Source organism: Amphiura filiformis, chromosome 9, assembly GCF_039555335.1.
Source record: "Amphiura filiformis chromosome 9, Afil_fr2py, whole genome shotgun sequence".
In the NCBI taxonomy this organism is placed as follows: Eukaryota; Metazoa; Echinodermata; class Ophiuroidea; order Amphilepidida; family Amphiuridae; genus Amphiura; species Amphiura filiformis.
In genome coordinates this window covers 40477436-40496520 of record NC_092636.1, presented here as the reverse complement: position 1 = coordinate 40496520, position 19085 = coordinate 40477436, and the positions used below count along the sequence as shown (strand labels likewise).

At 36.2% G+C, this 19085-nt stretch overlaps 1 protein-coding gene across 1 annotated transcript in view; it reads right to left on the bottom strand.

The window, feature by feature from the left end:
• Positions 1-3882: 3882 nt before the first annotated feature.
• LOC140160996 (gastrin-releasing peptide receptor-like) overlaps positions 3883-19085 on the bottom strand; it is a 46286-nt gene continuing 31083 nt past the window's right edge. Inside the window, exon 2 of the mRNA XM_072184362.1 lies at positions 3883-6009. Coding sequence (XP_072040463.1) covers positions 4918-6009 — 1092 coding nt within the window. The 3' untranslated portion in view covers positions 3883-4917. The remainder of the gene's footprint in view (positions 6010-19085) is intronic.

The window sequence follows — 19085 nt, the reverse complement described above, 5'->3', positions numbered from 1 at the left end:
ACCTACCGAAATCTGAGTCCTGGGTTCGATTCCCAAGCGAGACCACTTTTTCTATTTGTCAACTTTTTTGTTCGCAACGGCGGACCTGGTGAAAAAATATGTATATAATATTTTATTCCCGTCGATCATGTCACTTTTTCTATGTTTTCTTGTGTATGTCAAGTTGGGTGACGTTCACGTGATTATGCTCACGACTCATGAATATTCAGAAGCCGATTTTTGGTTATTGTCCTATTCAAAGAATTACAATTCGTGCTTTATGACGTGCTCCGAGATCTTGGGTTGGATTTAAGCCAATCAAAAGGGTTCATGCGTTCTAAATGGCAGACTAACTGTTTGTGTAGACTGTGGAGTGAGCGGGATCAAGGTAGCGGTGGTGGAGACTAGTATAATATGAGTTGGCCCAGCCATAGCAAGGCAGACATAATATTTTGTTTTGTTTACTTTCAGATTTGCAATACTAACGTTGTCAATGTGATTCTTTTGTGCAATAAGTTCAAATATGAGAATAAGAAGAGAAAAACAAAAAGGAAATAAGAAAGATCTGAATACTGTGCTTGTGCTAAGTCACTATTGACATATCTGTCGTCTTGTTGCTTTTGAGATACGGAGTTAAAACTTAGCAAACAATTGAATAAATAATATCTGTAAACATGACATCGTTTTGTTGTGCCATCGCAAAATTCGTTTCATAACCTGTTTGGGACACTGTGTGTTATTTGTCGGGCTGTGACAGACCGTGTCTTTATCAATGCGTTATGTAGGTCTATATATGTGTACATTTATTTGACTTACATATATATCTGAATCAAATGCAACAGCACGAATCGACAATGGATAACAATAATGTGACTCCACACGAAAAGCGGGATATGCATCAATGCGAACTCAATGCGTTTCTTGTGTGCGCAGACCCCAGACAAACGAGAACGTGGTATGTCTATGGCGCAGACGGCATATCGTCATTGGCGCACATACGCACACGGCATCGCGCTATGACCTTCCAACGCGTAAACGAACCCCAACGCGCTGTAAAGCACTTACATGAAACTCGCTCACTACCCAATCAGTTCCCGCTTTTATTTTCTATCATCCCGGGAGATCGCATTGATGTGCATTGGTATGGATCCCTCTATCGTGTGGAGTTTTTAAGGTGGGTACTACTTCCATTTTGTTCAACCTCCGTCCCATATGTGACACACATAAAATCCACTTAATTGGACCTATATATTTACAAAGAGGTTAAAACAACGTTACCTACATTTGCGATGTTTTGAAGCAAACATTTATGTTGCAAATCAGATTTTTGCATGCATGCCTGCATTCGGCATTAATCAACTCATGCCTGGCTTTTTGAAAAATATTGAGTGTCGGGTGACTAAAAGCTCTAACAAAATTTAATAGAACGCGACGTCGATTTCATTGTATAAATCTCACGTTATTTACGCCTTAAAACGTTCGCTAGATTATGTGGTGTTCTTCTTATACATTTCTTATTTTACGGTTCTTTTGTCAATGAACACCTGTTTTTTTTTCACAAAAAATGTCATTTTTGTTATTGTGTTAATACCTTGCGTCTACTGATTTATTCTGTCTTTTGTCTTTTATACAAGCATTAAATCCAATTAAGCGCATAACCAGGCAGAACGGAAACAATGTCATTCAATAAAGCGTGAAGCCCTTTCAATTGATGAGCCCTCATCTTAAAAGTCAATTCGGTCAAACGTAAAAAATAGTCATAAATATGTTAACATAGCCTGCTTAGTGGTTCAGCCGAAAACCATGTATTTACGACAAAAATAAGGAATTAAAATGAATATGTAATTTATATACTGACAGTATTTAAATTAGCTATATGTATTTGAACAAGGCTTCAACTTCGCTGGGGTCACTGGATAGGTCTTTAAACAAGCTACAGACTTGGTCATTTAAGTACACACACTACACAAAAGTATAGTAACATTGCTGAAAAAAGAAGAATTCCGCAGACTTAAACATCGCAGGCAATAAGCTACTAACGAGTATTTTGTTATTTCCATTCAGTGCGTTATGTGAAATTGACAGCATATTGTAGTTGAACATTGATCCAATATGCTGTCAATTTCACATAACGTACTGAATGAAAATAACAAAAGGACTGGTCAGTAGCTTATTGCCTGTAACCGCGATGTTTAAGTTTTGCGGGTTATTTGAAAATTAATATTGTTCACACGTGCATATAAATAACATAAAAATAGTTTGCTGTTGGATGGCGGGGCGAAGTCTATTAAGTCTATTAATGACATTTTTGTATAAATATGTAAACAAAAATATATAAAATGTGCTATGATAATCAATGATTCAAATTCATGTATTTTGATTTCACACGAACTGAAATAAACTTTGGATACTTTTCTCCATAAAATGACAATATTTTGTTTAAATACGTGTATAATTATTTCGAGGTTTGAAAATGAAGGTATTTACGCCATGGTCAAATCAAGTAAGTTCGACTTTGATCTGCTTGCAAATATGGATTTACTCTGGTTAGGCCAGGCGGCGAGTGGCATGATAGAGCCGGCAACTTGTGAAACCGCCCGGCCGTATGGCATTTTCCATATACTCGGATAGTTTTCAGGGGTTCATTATAGAACCCCAACGGCTTTAGCTTGTATTTATATTATTTATTAACATAGGCCTGTTTGTTTGTGATATTTCAAGCGTTTTAAAATTTCAAAATAATCCCATTCAATTACACGGTTGACGATGAACATTTACTGAATTTAGAGAATGCAATGCGACCACCACCTGGAAATCCACTTCAAAATCCACCTGGAAATCCATACACCACTATGGAAGACACGCCTAAAATATTTATTTCACACAAGGGGTGAAGACTTCAAATGGAGTCACTCATTCAGGTAACTCAATTTGAAGTACATACTCCTTGTGTGAAATATTAAGCTTAAAGTCTTCCATATGGGGTGTGTATTTCAAATGGAACAGTCCAATATACGCTCGATGCACTACTACGGGCCAAATCGCTTCCTTGATTCCTCTCTCATACCATCAACTTTCACAATCTAATATCTTGACGTCTTTGTTGTCAAACGATTGATTAGTGCTGTCTAAGTGCGAGTAAAAAATAAACCGCAGAGTCTCCGCAACCAGTACTAGCTCTCCTATGCTGGTACATGCGCTTCGCTAGAGTTTGTCTTGTCTTCCCTGTGTACAGGTCATAGCATCCACTGTCATTACACTGAATTGCTTTGCGTCATAGATGGTTAGGTACGCAATATTGCTCTGTTTGTCCTTTGATTGTCTGTCCTTAGGGTGGACCAGCGATGTGGTTTGAGAGAGGAGTCAAGGAAGCGATGCAAAACGGGAGGAGCCTTCACTTAACAAGGGAGGCGACCTACGTCACAACTTGGCAGGGGCCTATTATTCAGCTATCAAGAAGATCCCTGAGAAGTTTGGCCCATCTTCGTTCGACCTGTGACACAACATCCGCATCACAGGTCAACGAACTTTTGCCGCGCTAATATCAGTTGGTCTGATGATGTATCCGAGATAGGATGTGAAATATTGCCATTCACAAAAACGTAAGTCCAGTAGATCTGATTATAATTTCAAGTTCATAGTTGTATTACCTGGATGAATGATAATCTTCATAATCGTATACTAGTATCTCTTTCTTATTTACCGTATCTTTTTATTTCCGACACATCAAAAATGAAATAATTACAACTTCATAAAATTCGAATCCATATATTTTCACATTATGGATACTGTTTGCACTTGGGATGTTTATGTCATTTACATAGAAGTCACATTTTTTTTCAATTGATAAGTCACTCGTTTTCAAGAATGAAGATGTATTTAAACATTTTTTTACGAATAACATCTTAAGATAAAAGACATTACATAGTACATAATACAATATCTACATTACGACATTTGCAAATTTTTTTCGTCGTAAAGTATCAGTGGCATAATTATAGGATTGTGCCGAAAAAGTCATTCACCGCTTGTATGGGCGCAGAATCGATCTGGGATCGCTGAATTGGTCGATTAGGTGTCCCTAAGATGGCGCCCAGTACACGTGCTAGCTATGCACGTACAGTATACTATTTTCATATACCATTAAGGCATTTCATATGCCTCAATTTTCATTATCTAAATCAATATATTATTGAAACATAACACTTTGATGTTTTGCAAAAGTTCATTCTACAAATCATATACTATGAAAACATGCTAGATTTATTGTTGTTAATGAGTTATGTACGTTTTACAAAAGTGTTGTTGTTTCAGCCCAGGAACCACAAAAGTATATCTGTGATATTTGAATTCTTCTACACACTCGCTATGAGATGTTCAATGCAGTTTTTGCCAAAGCTCACTACCATTCGCAAGATGCTGTGAACTACCAAATCGCAACAGTTTTAAATAGTTGCTAACCTTAAGTAATCGTATATTAAACGGCAGGTATAAAAGACTGATCACCGACGTATATTAAACAACATAATTGACTTTTTACATTCAGTCCAGTCGATCTAATGTTTTCCTCAATGAATGTCTAGGTCTATCGTTTTGTTTTTCAGCACCAAGGAATTAGAGTCAGTCAGTTCCGCTATAATTATGCATTCTGCACCTTATTGGGTTACTAGTGTTTTATTGTTTTCAAATTCAATGATTTGTCAAGTGTATAGAAGCTCGTGGCTATTTAGAAGGGTCCAGACAGTAGCGCACGAGATCAGAAGCAAACAGGCCCCTCTCTAGCTCTGATAGGCATTTTAACGATGTTTGTACTACCATTGAGCAGCGATTTCTTGATGGAGAACGGATGACACTATATACAGTGAATTACATACACATCTGCCCATATAGAACTTGATGTAATAGTTCAAGGATTCAATCCAAAGTATGCTGACAAATTTACGCGGGAAATTCAGTCACTTTTGTGCGAACCGAGACAAGTGGGCCCATTCCAGTTGAGACTTTAGATGAAAATGTAGCGGACCGTCCAACTTTCCTATATTTCTTCCCCTTTCTTGGTTTAAAGGGGCACAGGCAGTTCCCGATGTGTTTTCTGTAGTTTGAACTAACGATAATCAATAAAATAGGATTAAGGCTCGAATTTGCGTATGCAAGGAGGTTCGCCGCGATACGAAAGAATGCCATACGCATGGTCATGACCACACTTGGCTTTATTTGAAATAGTAAGCTGATGATGGTAGATGGAAACCAACATACTGCAAACAGAATGATAATAGCAAGCACCATAACAGCAAGTCGCTTTCGCGAAGAAATCTGAGCTCTCTTATCGTGAACTTCCCCGGGCATAGCTTTTGTACTCCGAAATAGCTTGCGAGACACCAAAGTGTAGAACACGCTTATTATCATGAGCGGCAGGACGAAGAGAACAAGACAACGTACGGACTCGTAGATTTTCGCATTGAGGGAATGCTGATCCAAAAAAATGCAGCCGTAATATCCGCCACCCCAATCTACATGTTCTGACCACACAATAGTTGGCAATGAAAGAACAATGCTCAAAATCCAGATGGCGACAATAATGCCGTAGATAATCTTCGTGCTGTTACATTTTGTATAATTCATCGGCGTAACTATAGCTTTGAATCGATCATAGCTCAATGCGGTGAGAGAAAAGACTGAAACACTTAGTGAGATGATAATGACGCCATTTGATAGTTTACAGACGACTTCTCCAAAAGGCCAATTTGCCATTAGCGTGTGGTATATTTTGAATGGAGCTGAAGTGAAGAGGAACATTAAATCCCCTATAGCTAGACAGGCCACCAAGGCATTTGGAGTGTTACGCATAGACGGATGCCAAAGTATCACAGATACCACTGCGGCATTCCTGATGACACCAACCAAAGACAATATAGCCATGATAACGACCAGAACAAAGGTCCATGTTGGAGCTGATTCGTAAATCAATTCCCCAAAATCGGTGGTGTTTAACTCATCATCCGAAGCATTTATAACCGTAGTAGGAGAAGCCTGTATCGATAAAGAAAAGAAAACAACGAGTGATTAATATAATAGTCTGTGATCAACAAATATACTAGTATTTAGGGTGAAGTAGGAACACAAAAAAGGAGTTACACATAGTTAAATACGAACAAGTAAACCTGAAAATGTGTGTCTCAACCCCATTAGCTCAGTTGGTAAAGCGCATGACTTTGGTACAATTTCATGTTTTCAAAAGCACTCGATAGTAAGTACATAATGCTAACTATCGAGTTTTTACGATATGTACATTCAGCGACACATGAGAATGCCTTAGAATATAATACAAATATGTTATCACCCATCACTAAAAAAATATACATTGGAACAATTTACTATGTCTTATACATGAAATAAAATACATTGAATAAGGTAGTAAGCCATCTTTGTTTTAGAGCCAGTTCAAGTTTTGTTCCTTCATATGAATGATACAGTCATTGTTAATCTTAGTTGAAGAAAATGAAACAATTGCATTTTTATGAACCCTTATACTGCGATAACCAATTTCAGTTTATCATATTTTTACATTACCACAAAGTTTATTATAGTTTTTTCCTTCATTACACTCATAAATCTAACTGCAATATTGGTTAGGACACGTCACCTTTATGAATATTTGAAAAACCCGCCCACCTTTCTGTTCATTACTTGATGTGTAATTTAAATTTGGGCAACATAACGCAAAAGTAAGTTTAAAAAACTAAATAATCATTTATAATACCACTTATTTTTACTCTAAATTTTTGTTTTTGCTTAGTCATCTTGATGAATATTTAAAAACTCGCCCGCCATTTTATATAGTTCTTGATTCTTTAATTTAAATATGGACAACATAACGTAAAAGTATGTTTTAAAGACTAATCAATAATAAAACAACAAGATCTGCGACAATAATAAACATTGCATTACTAAATAAACTCCTCAACAAAAGTTTGGAAAGTTTCTTTCAAGCGTATGTATCTCAGGTTATTTGTAACATGTTCATATATGAGAGGGGTTTATCAATCAGGTTAAAGAAAGTAGTCAGTTCACTCAACTTATTCAGAACCACAAAAAACTGATATTGAATATCATATTGTATTTGGCATTTATATACGCCTAGTTCCACAAATTGACAATATCAACTGCCTTATTTGCCTTACTGCAGTTTTGGCGTAATTTTCGAATCTTGTATAGTCCTGTCACACACCTACTGATTATATTATCGACGGTACACAATAAATTATGCATAAGGCGTAGCTCGTAAAACATAGTCGCATTTGTTTACTCATCTTGTATATAATTATCAAAAAATTGGATTTCGTCTGATATTAACTTCATAAAGTTACATGAACAAAGCAGAAATATGGTCCACTGAAATAAGAAAATACTATTTTGCCGAATATCTTTCGTTGAAAATCCACACTTACGAAATCCCATGATATTTATTACAAATGAGTTTAAGTCTCGTTTACAGCGAAGTAGCAATTTCCGAGTACCCCAATGATAACGAACCATCCCACATTGAGGTGATACAATGAGCACTAAAGTTTCTGTAGTGATTTCAAAGGATATTTATTTCAAATATCTTTAATTGCCATTTATCGTCAAGTTAGTGGTGTTGAACTCAAAAGCACTCAAGGAATTAATTCAAAATATTTTATCAGCGTAGTGTGGCCTCTGCGGCATGCATATAGCACATACATTGTTCATTTCAAAATGTGATGCAACTTGTAAGCTTAAGAAGAGGTTTTCGACTTTCTTAAAATAGATTGAATTTAATCTCGTCGTTCTCCAGGCTATGATTAATAGCTCACACCGGACCTGTATGATTTTTTCAGTAATAACGACATTACGTGGTTGCAATTCCTAGTTGAAATACACAATTGCAACGTGATATGGTTTTAAATTGTCAAAAACATCGTATAAAATAGCACGGAAATGTATCTAATGTTGCGGTGATTTGTCACATTTCCCGGCGTTTTTTCCACGTAACATGCGTATGTTGGGACCAACTATTGAAATTATCAAGATCTTCAATTTATTGTATAAAATCCAATGACTTTCAAAGAAATTGAAAGAAACTCTAGAGTGTTTCGGATATCGAGACATAACACATTAATGCAATGAAACACAAAAAGGTGTCTGACTCAGCTCTAAACGAACACATATATTCATAATCGACTTTTCACGCACGTGCTTACAAAAAATTGAAATTTGCAATTTTGAAGTTATAAAATATATTTGGCAGCCGTATTCGATGACATTTACTAGGCTTAGAATGCGACGTATATTTTATTCCCGGGTAAGGTTTTGAACTTTAAAAATAATGAACATCCACCTTTTTCACCTTTGTTCTAGTATTTTACGAGCTTCTTACTTCATCTAGATCAGTATCGTTGCATTAAAATAAGACGTAAGTTCTTGACTATGTAAAACTAAAATAAAAAAAATCTGTTGTTTAATGTTAAGATTATCTTATAGAAGTATGATCCTGACTGGCTTATGGGTAGAAATTAGCTATATTTACAACTGTGTAATATGCTATAGACGAATTCAATTTCACGCATCCCTACACCTCAATAACAGCCATAGCTGGGTCCCCGTCGGCCACATCTCACCTAAAATGTGAAATGATGCGGCCTTGGAGGGTATTTTAAACTGCATTCCTTCACCCGTGTTACCCGTAGACAAAAGAATGATGACAATTTACAACACAAAAGAATCTAACATCTTTAATCCACCAAATTGGGCAGTCAAAACTCCATTTTGGTCATGCGGGGACCCAGTAATAGCCGACCAAATCCTGACCATGACTTGGCTCGTTGGACTCGTCTATAGTTAGTGGTGATCATTTGCTGCAATTATGTGAAAAGTTATGGAAGGGTATCAAATTATATATAAAGCCTGGAGAATGATTGATCTGGGCAGCAGATTAGAGTTACAACAGGGAACTCTGGGAAAGTTAGCATATTTGTGTGAAGTTTTAAAACTTCGATTGGCAGTTTATGTGTATTGGAGAGAAGGAAATACGCCAAAGGCGACAGACGGAAAAATCTCCATCAACGATCTAACATTATGTGTTATTTGACTGTCAAGTGGAGCAGATAGCTTACTCAAGTGATCCCCGACAGAGGAGCTTATAGTTAACATAAAAGACCATTTTAGGCCAGTAAAAATCAGCCCCAAAATCTCCAAAGGTCAAAATAATTGCAACATGAATTCTATTTTCGGAAAATGTTGCTCTTAAGTCTCTATTTTAACATACTCAAAGTCTACCAAAATCAACCTCTGCAAAAGATGCGTAAAATTGACTTTTTCAAAATGGCAGCCAAAATGTCGTAAAAAATAGACAGTTGTGATTTCAATATTATATGAGTGTCCTTATGGGAATTGGGTGACATTTTGACCTATAAATGCTCTTATGCCCTAACCGTTTCATAAATATTTATTTCTCTGCGTAGTTTTTGTTCATAATTTCAAAATGGCCGCCAAATACGTTCATTATGGGTTGTGAATACAGACAGGGCAATCAACTTTTCACCATAGAAGCTGAATCAGTATCAAAATAGTACATGTTAGTTATGAAAATGTTCTCTTAAGTCTCTATTTTAACATACTCAAAGTCTACCAAAATCAACCTCTGTGAAAGATGTGTAAATTTACTTTTTAAAAATGGCAGCCAAAATATCGTAAAAAATAGACAGTTGAGATATCAATATTACATGAGTGTCCATGTGGGAATTGGGTGACATTTTGACCTACAAATGCTCTTATGCCCTTACCGTTTCATAAATATTTATTTGTCTGCGTAGTTTTTTGTTCAAAATTTCAAAATGGCCGCCAAATACGTTCATTATGAGTTGTGAATACAGACAGGGCAATCAACTTTTCACCATAGAAGCTGAATCAGCATTAAAATAGTACATGTAAGTTATGATCCACATATTATGTGTATCGGATGCTTTAGAGTAAATATTTGAATGGTAATTGGATGGACGGTCCTAATATTATAACATTCAATACAGCGTCGTCAAACATTTCTCCCACAAAGAGCTACAGGGTCGATTCTAAAGACCTATAAATCAGGGGTGATTCGAAAAGGTGATTTAATTGTCAGCATGACTGCAATATGACTGTAACTTTTTTTACTGTTCCACTTGTCTAATTCTGGGGGCGACGATATACTTCGCCAGGGTCCGGGTCTCTCCATAGGCTTGAGGATCGCTGATGTTTGATTATGCGCTCTGATTATCAGACAGGCGGCATCGGTTCAGGCTCGGGTGTGGCTTCGCCTATTAGGGCTGGTGGCCAGCGTTCGGAGCTGCCACTTGCGTACGAGGGAGATACAGCTATACTTCCTCGGGCAGTTGCAAGCATGGCGGCATCCTCAGAGCCTCATAATTCCGGTCCCTCGGCAGCTCCACTCCTGCCTCTCCTGGTAGATAAATCAACTCAGTATGACAGCCTGACCGTTGCGTTTTACATCAACAGGGCGGGGGCACCAAAAGTTCCAGCTATCAGCATTTGCAGGGAGACAGTGTCCCTTCTTCTGTAGTGTTAGTGGAGGTGGTACGGAGCTTCGAACGGGGTTGACTCGCTGATTGCTTGTCGGGGTGGGTCAGTCCTCATCTCTCTTGTCTAATTGAGTGGCACCTCACTCAGTAGTATGCATGTATCGGTCCATCTTTCAGAGGTTAGATCGTCTCAGAACCATTAGCTTCCGCCTTACTTCACCCGGGATTAAGGGCGGTAGGCCGGGACACCATGCAGGAGAGTTGGGAGGACATATTCGGTATAATGCCTTCCCTCCCATTGCCATGATCCTTCTGGTTCTGCTGAAGGTAGCCAATTCTTGGAACTGATTACTCCTTTTAGCCGCTTTCTCTGGCCAAAGCAGTGGATTGTTCTCCGCCTCTTGGATCTTCTCGTGGGAGAACCAGTCAGTCGTCTATGCTGCGTAGATCTTCTCACAGTTCCGCCACGCCACCGGCACCAGGTACAGATGGAGTTGATTAACAACCTCCACCTGACTGTTTGGCGTACTTCCGCCAGTCCGCCCAGACAGCGGGCCATTAATATTCGGTTGCTGCGCTTGCTGAAAGGCAAGGCAACAGTCAACTAGACAGAGTTACGATTCGCAACTTCACCGATTCTACAAGTCACAGATTTCCTTACCACGGGGACCGTATGCCTCGTACCGCTTAAGCATATAATACTGTCATTATAGCGATTCATCATGACTTGGGGGGGGGGGGTATATGACGGTCTTATCGAGTCCAGCACTTGCGGACCTCATTAAGAGCATGGTGACAGAAAGACCTCCAGTTCGCTCCCTGGTTCCGGAATGGGACTTCATGTTGGTGTTGCAGTATCTACCCAAGGCCTTCGAACCCACGGAGGACCTCTCTCGTTGCAAGACTTGACACTCAAGACTGTGTTCTTGATGGCAGTGGCCTGCGGTCGACACTGTTCAGTTATGTACATGTTCTGTCTATAGACGAGCACCACCTACGCTTCACCACTGGGGTAGTCTCTATCCTTCCCCGTGCTGGGTTCCTGGAAAAGAACCAGACCATGCCCTGTCCTCTACTCGTTACCCGATGTGCCTCACTGATCTGGATCTCATTGCGGGGTATATGCGATGAAACCGTCACGCCCAGTGAGGGCTCTGAGAGGGTACATTGCGCGTATCAAACAGATCGTGGGAGGTAAGTAGAGTTGCTCAGTGTTTACCCCACTCAGAAGTGAGAGTGAGATACGCAAGCGCATAATACTTACCTCTCACGAACTGAGACTGACCCGCGTTTTAGGCGTTCCACCCCTCAAGATTGTTATACGTTCATACGTAGAGGGTCACAAGAAACGTGCGTTGGTGGGGCGATATGTCGTTAGGGTTTGGTGATACTGGGTATCCCCGTTCCTCTGGGGGTGTCAAAAGCTTTTTCTGTGGCACAGAGGGTTTCTTGTGGTCCCAAACTATCAGTTTGTGTTTACAAGTGTTAATTATTTAATGGCATATTTAGTGATGGAATAATGATCGTTCCAGCTATTTTGGCGGCCATTTTGAAAACTTAACAAGTGAGAAAAAGTCATTAATCTTATTTCAGACTCTCGAAGCATAGCTTGAAACATACGAATCATGTTACTATTACTAATAAGTGAGTCTGTTTTCTATATTTTGTCCACCATTTTAATCATTTTGGAGGCCATTTTGAAAAAATCGATTTATCCATATTTCGCAGAGGTTGATTTTGGTAGACTTTTAGTATATTGATAAGGGCACCTAATAGAAATGTTTTCCGCAAAAAAATTCCATGTTGCAATTTTTTTGACCTTTTCAGCTGATTTTACTGGCCTAATTTGGAAAGTACAAGCATAGCAGCTAGGACGGAAGTCAATTAATGCCGAAATTCCTTCCCATATCTAATAGGCGTATTGCATAAGAATAGATACAGTTCGGAGGTTAATCCATGCATTATTGCATTGTGGGAATGAATTTCGTAACACATTAACTTTCGGTAGAGAAACCTTAAAAACGTTGTTGGTACGACTAAAAAGGTACAAATCAGGCAACCAAATGTGCAAAACAATTTTAAAAACATTTTGGATTGCGGTTTTCTAAAAAGAAACAGTTATTTTTAGTGATGCATTAAGGAAAATCCCATTGCGCTGAGAGAGCTCAAATTCAACTTGCAATAGGCTTTTGCACACATTGTTTGATGGTACTTCAATAGTTTTGAAGCGCCTTTTAATCTATCTTTTATATCAACCATTAAAAACTCCCAGTAAGACAAAGTGGTACCTTGTGCAAATATCGATATGAAAATAAGAAACTATCTTTCACGTTGTGCACAGCTATCATTACTTCGTAGATTTCCAATTCTTTATCAAATAAAATACCCGACATCACAAAACCTACTTTCAAGAATTATATACCAGTCAACATTTCAAGGTTTATCTGCACGTCATGTGATGTTCTTATTTAGTGTGCCGTAAGTAAAATGAATTTCTTCCGTCTGACCTACATTATGCTGTTAGTTTCACAATTATGAAGTAAGCTTCTTTCAAAACATATCACTTTTACCTGCTTAAATATAAACAGATTAAAAAAGATTGTTAGGGTGAGTCAAAAAAGTGCGATAGAGAAAATAATCAATTTTTCTTTTAGAATCTAGTTGAACCTTTTAGGTTTTAAAACATTTTATAAATAACATATACATTTGTGATCTTGTATGAAAAAATCAAAGAATTGTCATTTGCCGTTTTGTTTTTATAACACATTTTATAGCGATACCCAATTTTAATATGTGTCCAAGAGACATATAAAATTTGAATGTCAGCCCACGCTGTGTAAGGTAGATTTGGAACAACTATCATTTTCTTAATCTCATTGGCATTGAAATAAAATGGAGTACCCAAAGTGTTATTGCTCTTGGTTTTGTTTAAGGAGAAGAAACATTATTTGTTGTTATTTTCATTTTCCCTTTATTTTAAAGATGTTTATTCTATATCAAAAACATATGAATTCGTAGGCGAGTTTCAAATGTCGAAATGAAATGCGCGCACATTGAAGTGGAGTGAATTACAAAATATCCGGTAAATTGGACATATTGGGATAAATAAAAAACTGGAGTTGGAGTCGAGTGAGGTATGAAGTACTTAAAGTAATGTTAGAAAGTTTGTTTGAACAGAAAAAAAAAATAACACAAAAATCAACCTTATTTAAGTTAAAGTCAGTTTCAGAGCTGGTGCCTTTATCGTGGACAAATAATGAAATTGGGTATCGCAGCATAAGGACTCATAAAAAGTAAACGGTAGTAACGAGTCACTTCATTTTTTCACAGAAGGTGACTATTGAGTGTGGCATTTATAGAAACTTTCAATAATGGGAAAGTTCAACTTGGTTCTGACATAGATATCGATTCTTTGCTCTATTGCACTTTTTTGACTCACCCTGTACGTTGACTGATAAGTGATTCAGATATAATTATCACATGACAGCGATATCTGTATCTGTAATAATATATCTTGTATCTTGTATCTTGTATCAGAGATAAACCATCTTGACTTAAACAAGAAATGGATTCCAGTGTATCTTGGTTTGACTATAGCTTTATTAATGGGCCATCTTTTCATGGTCATTTATATAATTTCCCTAAAAGATTCAGATGAGAACAGTCTTATTATTAAATTTTAAATACAAAAACGTATGCAACCTTTCTTAAGCACTTTTTTCAAAAGATATGCAAAGGGGGCGGGGCAAATTTTAAGGTGGACAAAGGACATTACAGATAAAGTGACTGGCAATGATGTGACATGTCAACTCATCTAACGCCGTCGTAGTGAATACGTCATACTTTAGTTACTGGTTCGCGCTTGGTTTGTATACCCATTGACTTTGTGCTGTGATCATTTTGATCGTGGTTCCGAAAACAGATAATATGAACCAGTTGACCTGACAGCAATCTATTTTGACGTCTAAAAAAAAAAAAAAAAAACAATTTTTAGCATGAATTAATGTACGTTAAACAGCTGAGGTAGTGAAAGTATTGAAAGACTACAATATCATGTTAAACACAAGAAGGCATGATTCCAACACACTTTGGGATGATAAACAGGTGTTTTTGTTAATGTAACAACATGTCTGATAACACATTTGACCTTTAAGAATGGGAATACCTTATATTCTGAACCACATACTGATTCTTAAAAGCAACAGTAAGTAGTATCAAGTGTTATCAATTGTGCGTACGCATTCGTTACCCTATATATCACTCTGTTGTCTTGGCAAAAATAAAATATTTGTTAGAAAATATATTCAAGATCATGGCGAAGTTTAATTCAGATTCTGAGAGAACATTGACAAAACATAATGCAACTTAAATCTTGACCAATACTTGTTCATATTTTTAAGCCTTGAGAGAGTAGAAACACAATCCCCGTCTCCACAATACTGCTTAAGGGGGTACTACACCCTTGTGGTAAATTTGTGACTATTTTTGCATTTTTCTCAAAAAATAACACACACTGGTAACAAAAGTTATGTATATTATTGGGGCAAGGGATCCAATTACTACACTGAAATTTCAGTAACTCAAGACAAGCGGTTCAGCATATATGATAGGAAATGAGGTACAACCCAGCGGTACCTTATGTCTTATCATAAATAACGAACCGCTTGTCTGGGTCACTGAAATTCCAGTGTAGTAATTGGATTCCTTGCCCCAATAATATACATAACTTTTGTTACCAGTGTGTTATTAGTTTTTGAGAAAATGCAAAAATAGACACAAATTTATCGAGGGGTGTAGTACCCCTTAAGGGTGTTTCTTTTCAAAACCCACCTAACCTTCGGGGATAAAGGTTGGAGAAATCATTCTGATATTGATATGTGTACGTTTGAATTAAATTGCTTTGCTCGAGAGCAATCACGATTTTGAATTGGTACATAATTTTAGCTAAATTTCATGAAAAGTTTCGTCATTCTTTAAGATTCTTTAAGATAGATGATGTAATGCACAATTTATATACCCTAGAGAAATATTAACATGGTGATGAAGTGTAAGTATCATGAGCAGAATCAGTTTGGAGTAATGAATTTTCAACTAGAAATACATGATTTTTGTTTCATGCCAAAAGTGCCCAAATCGGCAAAATTAGGCAGTTTGCAACTATAAACACTGTGATATGTAATCCAAGAATTAATACTTTCATGAAAGATGGTTCATTTCATCTGATACATGGACCAAATTTAGAATGATTTCTCCAACCTTTATCCCCGAAGGTCAGGTGGGTTTAAAGAAAATACCCTTAAAACTTTATCGCACAATATTCTCGAATACGAATGTGTTTTTTTTTTTAAGTTTTTTTGTTCTTGTTATTATTATTTTGTGGTTGTTGTTTTATTAGTATTTTTGCATTATTTTGAAATAGATATGAAGCCATTTGGTTCAAAAGTGAGCAATATAAAAGATTTTTTACCGAGAAATACTTCACATGAATAAGGATAGTAATCAGTGTTTGTTGCAGAGTTACCGTTTTCTTCTCAACTTACAAAAAAAGATTATTTCCTGTTTTTGTATTAGAAAAACTAGCCTTATACAAACTGCATTATACAATTACGGTTGTTTGATGGCTTGTAGAACTATAGTCATTTTTTAACTAAATGTGAAATCTTTACAAGGTGAAGACACTTAAATATTATCATTAAAACATCTGAAAAAATATAATGAATAACAAGGAAATTTGCTAAAAACGTTTTATCATAAAGGGAAAGGAATAAACTCAGTTTATCTTAAGTTTACATATATACATAAATAGCACCCTCACTGTTCACACAAATGCTCTGTTTCTAGAATATAATATTTGCCACAGAAAAGCTGAATAAAAAAAAAAAAAAAAAAAGGATCATCGGTGTCAGAAATAAGTAAATAATATCTGTCTATTTTGGTATAAAAGCTGTCCTGGTCTAAAATTGAAATGATATGATGTTTTGTTAGAAAAAAATGATAAGTAATCACATCAACCACAAATGCGCCACTAGGAGTGTTGGATAGTGTCACGATCAAGATCCAGCTACGGTGCCACCTCAGCTGGACAAATTCCATTCACTGTCAGGGTGGTTCGTCTATGCAATGGAGCAAATAAATTTACGAGCAATACAGCATATAATGCTTAGAATGAAACAGGACACCTGTATCATCAAAGCACCCTAATACCTCTTCGAAAGCGACAGAGGTGTCATCGAAGTTGGAACCGGTAATAAATGTATTGTTCTATGGATCGAAAACGGAACCAAAATCTTCTTGCACACGAAAGTAAATATACATTCCGTTCTACTCTGTAATAAAGGCAGAAATGTCTTCATTGAGCTCTATATATTGTTTTAGCTTGCGACGTTTTATCAGACAGATTTTTAACATACTATTTTTCTTTTTCAGTCATAATTATAGCCGATATCTACACATTTATTCGTAGCCAGGAAATATATTGACTTAGCTTTTTCGTTCATCCTCCTATTATCTCTCATGTCTGTCAAAAGTAAACGGGACTAAAACATCATGCAATGTTATCTTTTAATTAAGATGGGGTTTTGATGTCTACACAAAATTTGACTGATGACTTGAAGCAGGTATTACTTTTGTAACAATGAACTCCCTTGGAACGTAGCTATAAAGCTCAGAAAAAGATATCTATTTCAGCAGTGTTCAGAACTGCGCTTGCTCTACGCTCAAGATTTCATTTCTGTAGGGGGGCTTCCAAAACGCACAATTTTGATAATCGTGTAATTTGAGTTATAGATTAACGCAAATGCGTCGTTTTTAAAAAGTAAACAGAACCATTTTTAAATATTAAAAAATTTAAAATTTTAGGTCAATCGAATGAGTTGTTATGGGAAAAAAACTGCGCAGAAGATTTAAAATGACGTGAAACGACAAGCTTCTAAAAAACAATTTGTTTTGTTTAGAAACACTGAATATGTAAATTTATGCAAATTATAATGATACAAACAATTTTAACCATGACAAAAAAATTTTTAATGGCAAAACCAGTAAAATTGCATAATATTATAAGATTGCAGCTAATTTTGCATTTACTCATATTATACTTTATCACACTTTCGGTCAGACAAATTGTGTCTATCTAATGGATTAATCGATTTAAATTTCAATCTGAAATAAAAAGAAACAAAAAAAGTTAAAAGAAATCGATTTTTTGCCGAGAAGACTGATTTATCGCTCGAAAAAAAGGCAAATATACCAACCATAGCAGTCTTATCCGCACAATATGTAAATTTCTTGTTTATCAAGGTTCAGTTCTTCAGGATGTCAAAATACTATACAAAGAATGTTGAATTGGACTAAGGTAAACATCTCAAAAACACTAACCCTCCCCCCTTAAATAATTATAAATATGTAAAATGCGTTGGAAGCAGAATTTATTTTGACACCTCCTTTGCAGCAAATGACTAAATATTGACGTCACAGCGTACATTTAAATTAATGTAACCCAAGATTTGAAACTTGCAGTAAATTGTATTGATTTGTATTCAGTGTAATGGAAGGAAATCTGTGTAATGATATCTGAATGTTTTTGTATTGTTAAAATATGTATGTAACTTTCAAATCTGGACCTCACTATATTAAATTGACCGGTGTTTTATTGTTTTCTGGGCTATCGTATCAAATGAGGTGTCAAAATGTGCAGAAATAAAGTCGGCTTCCAACGCATTTTACAGATTTGTAATACAATAGCCCCTTTTTGAATAATAGCCATTGTTTAAGGGGGTTAGTTACTTTTTTGAGATGTTTAGTATATAACCATTGTTAAAAAAATAACTGGTGAAAGGATATTAAGATCTGGATGGCAATAACTAATTGAAACAAATGTACACGATCATCTCGACACATTCAACTTGGATATTATTTGCATTGTTAAATGAGGTTAACTTTTTATGTTACTAATAAGCCTTTAGTCTGGTGAAGAAAAGTAAACTGCATGAAATATCAGAAACATTAATATTTGCATTGTTAAATGAGGTTAACTTTTTATTTTACTAAATAGGGTAATATTGGGCACAGCTATCTGGTTTAAAATATTTTTATGAAAAAATATTCGACATCACATAACTTACTTTCAAGAATTATAATACATGTACTATATAACATCTCAAGGTTTATTTGTACGTCATGTGATGTTTATATTCAGCGTGTTGTAAATAACATGAATTTATTCCATCTGGCTTACATTATACTATTAGTTTTTGACAATAATAAAGTAAACTTCTTCTTTCAAAACTTGTCACTTTTACCTAATCAAATGCAAAAAGGTTAAAAAGAATTGTTTACGCTCACTGAGTTTTTTAGATATTAACTGCCAAATGACAGTCACGTTTTTCATCCTTCACATTTGTACAATTTATCTTAATCGTGTCAATGATGTTACTGCTGCATTAATTCAGACAGTCAAAACATTGACTCAGTAGTCGCATTAGTTGAATAGCTGTTTCATGGTAAATGCATTCGTTATGCAGCAACATCAGCAAAGTGTAAGATAGTGATTTTATCTATTGCATTCATGATAAC